The sequence below is a fragment of the Morus notabilis genome, unplaced genomic scaffold (assembly GCF_000414095.1).
Source record: "Morus notabilis unplaced genomic scaffold, ASM41409v2 Scaffold758, whole genome shotgun sequence".
NCBI classification, from domain to species: Eukaryota; Viridiplantae; Streptophyta; class Magnoliopsida; order Rosales; family Moraceae; genus Morus; species Morus notabilis.
Window position 1 is genome coordinate 213,819 of NW_010365805.1, and position 2,588 is coordinate 216,406.

General features: G+C 35.9%; 1 protein-coding gene across 1 annotated transcript; it reads right to left on the reverse strand.

Moving 5' to 3' along the window:
- Nucleotides 1-1,931: 1,931 nt before the first annotated feature.
- On the reverse strand, nucleotides 1,932-2,588 carry LOC21399935 (RING-H2 finger protein ATL70). Its single transcript, XM_010108679.2, has one exon. The coding sequence runs from the start codon at nucleotides 2,508-2,510 to the stop codon at nucleotides 1,989-1,991; it is 522 nt and encodes a 173-aa protein (XP_010106981.1). The 5' UTR covers nucleotides 2,511-2,588; the 3' UTR covers nucleotides 1,932-1,988.

Consider the following 2,588-nt stretch of genomic DNA (forward strand, 5'->3'; position numbering starts at 1 on the left):
GATTTTCTAGCTTTTAGATTATGCAGGTAAACATAAAGTACAACAATCTTAAACTGGGTCAAATTGTTTAAATGTTGAATTTTAACTGCAATTTTGCCCGATTTTTGTTTCCGTTTCTTTCTTTTCTTTTTTTCCCCCAAAAAGTATCCAATTTATGTTTTGGATTATTATCACTGGTACTAGGGCTGTCAATTCGGGTAGCGACACAATAACACGACTCGAAACCCGCATGAAATTAACGGTTTTGAGTTTACTATAAATGAGTTTGGGTCACAATCAGGATGACACAATTAATACGATTAATAAATGGGTTGGGTTAGGATTGACCTTCTAACACGAATTGGCACGATTAACTATATGTGTCATCTGCAATCTAATGATATGCGATATAACATGAAAATTTATATGACATATTAAATACAAATAATGTGAATTTTTATATTTGTAGGTAAAATTTATTTATTTTTCTTAAAGAAAAAGATAAATTGACCAATAAACACGTTAAACCTGTCTTGACCGTGTTAAATAAATCATTATTATATTAGTTATTTATTCAATATATAAATTTAAACGGGTTATACAGGTTAACACGATTAACATGATTAATAAATAGTTTGTATTTGGATTGACATTTTTTAGACGTTTAATAAACAGGTCATGTTTGGGTTGATGTTTTCTGATACGATTAATAAACGAGTTGACACGAACACGACTCACTAACACGAATTTTCACCCTTAACTAGTACCTTTGAATTTTAAGGTCATTCTCAATTTGCCTTTTGAACTTTAAAAACTCTCACTTTACCCCATAAATTTTGAATTGTTCACACTTAACCCCTTTTATTGTAATTTATGTTAAAAACGGATAAAAAAGAGAGCAATACAATCATCTGGGCTTTCTATTTGAATTTCTATTAAAAATAAATAGATAAAAACCACATGTCCCTTTTTTTTTCTCTATGATTTTAACAAAAATTACAAGTGAAGGGGTTAAGTGGAAACAACTTAAAATTTAGGGGGTAAAGTGAGAATTTTTAAAATTTAGGGGGTAAATTGGAAATGACACTAAAGTTTAGGGGCATTGGTGATAATAATTCTTCCTATGTTTTTGTTACCCTTACATAACACACAGTCCAATTAATGTTTCTAAGTTGTAATGAATTTGGAATTTGCATCAAGTGGCAATTATCAATCTGTTTTTCATCCATTCAGCAACTTAAGATAATTGATTGGCAGAAGGGTAAAGGTATGATTTGATCACATTTTCAAATTGCAAATTGCTTTTTTTCGCCCTTATAATATAGGACAAGTACAATAACAAGGAAAGTGAGGACAATAACACAAAAAGGAAGGGGACAAAAAATTAGAGAAGTGTTGATACTTTTAAGGATGTCTGTTTTTCTCATAATTTTCAAGCTAAATTTGTGCCTCCTCTATGTGTCTCTATTCTAGCTAAAATTTTTAACGTTTTGTGAATTCACTCTTATAGCTCTTTCATCTTTCTCTGTGATAAGTGCATTTTCAGTGTGGTAGGTACATGTTGGTTGGGCGTTTGGATTTTTATCTTAAAATGATTGGCGGGATCAAGCTGATCCAAGATTTCATATCTAGCTTCATTGATTGAAAATACTACTTTCATTGATTGATTGCAATTTGGAGCACCCTCATATTGGCACAAACTTGTGTATATTTTTTGAACTAGCTTCTGTTTCTTCTAGAGGAAATTACGGTGTATTTTTCCTTTTTTTTTTTTTTTTTTTTTTTTACAAGATTTCTTGATCATCCCCATCATATTCCCAACATTTTTGCCAATTTATAACACGGTAAATCAAATCCTAATCTACACACAAAAAAGAAAAAAAAATGGAAATTAAAGAAATCAAGGAAAACTTCACTATTGATTCATTGAAGGAGCTTTGTCAAGATGTGGGAGGTCCAATTGAAAAACGGAAACCAAATTCAAAACCATGATTCTCATGATCTCCTGATCAATCTCTCCTGGTTGCCAAAGGGACCACCTCGGCCAGAGGAGTCGAGAGTGGCGTCGGGATCGGAGAAGTCCGGCACACCGGACACGTCGGGTGCAGCCTTAGCCAGGGGTCCACACACTTGACATGGAAGAGATGGCCGCAATCAGGCAGCTGCCTAAGCATATCCGTGGTCTTGTAATCAGCCAAACATATTGAACAACATGAGGAGGAAGTGGAGTTTGCCTTGTGAAGCTTGGCCTCGGAGTATGGCAACTTTGGATAGCTCTTGATGGTTGCCTCATCAAGTCCAACATCAATCACAAAGTTGGGCAAGTTGGGCTCCGGGTTGTTTGCGGGGCCCACGTTCCTCCGGGCGGCGGCGGCGGAAGAAGGCGGAAGCTGGGATCGGGTGCAGAAGTAGGAGGCAAGGGTTATGCTTGTGATGAGCAAGAGGATGCCAACAGAAACTCCAATGCCATAGCCAAATCCGCCTATGTCATTGGAGCCAAGGAAGCCACCAGTGTCGCCTGTGGCGTTCATGATCTAATTAGCTCCTAACTCACTCCCTTATGAAAAGGCTAAAAAACAAAAGGGATTGGGATTGGAGCTGAGAATTAA

What these genes read in the sequence shown, in the direction of transcription:
- LOC21399935 (XM_010108679.2), bottom strand. Translation starts at nt 2,510, where the DNA reads ATGAACGCCACAGGCGACACTGGTGGCTTCCTTGGCTCCAATGACATA.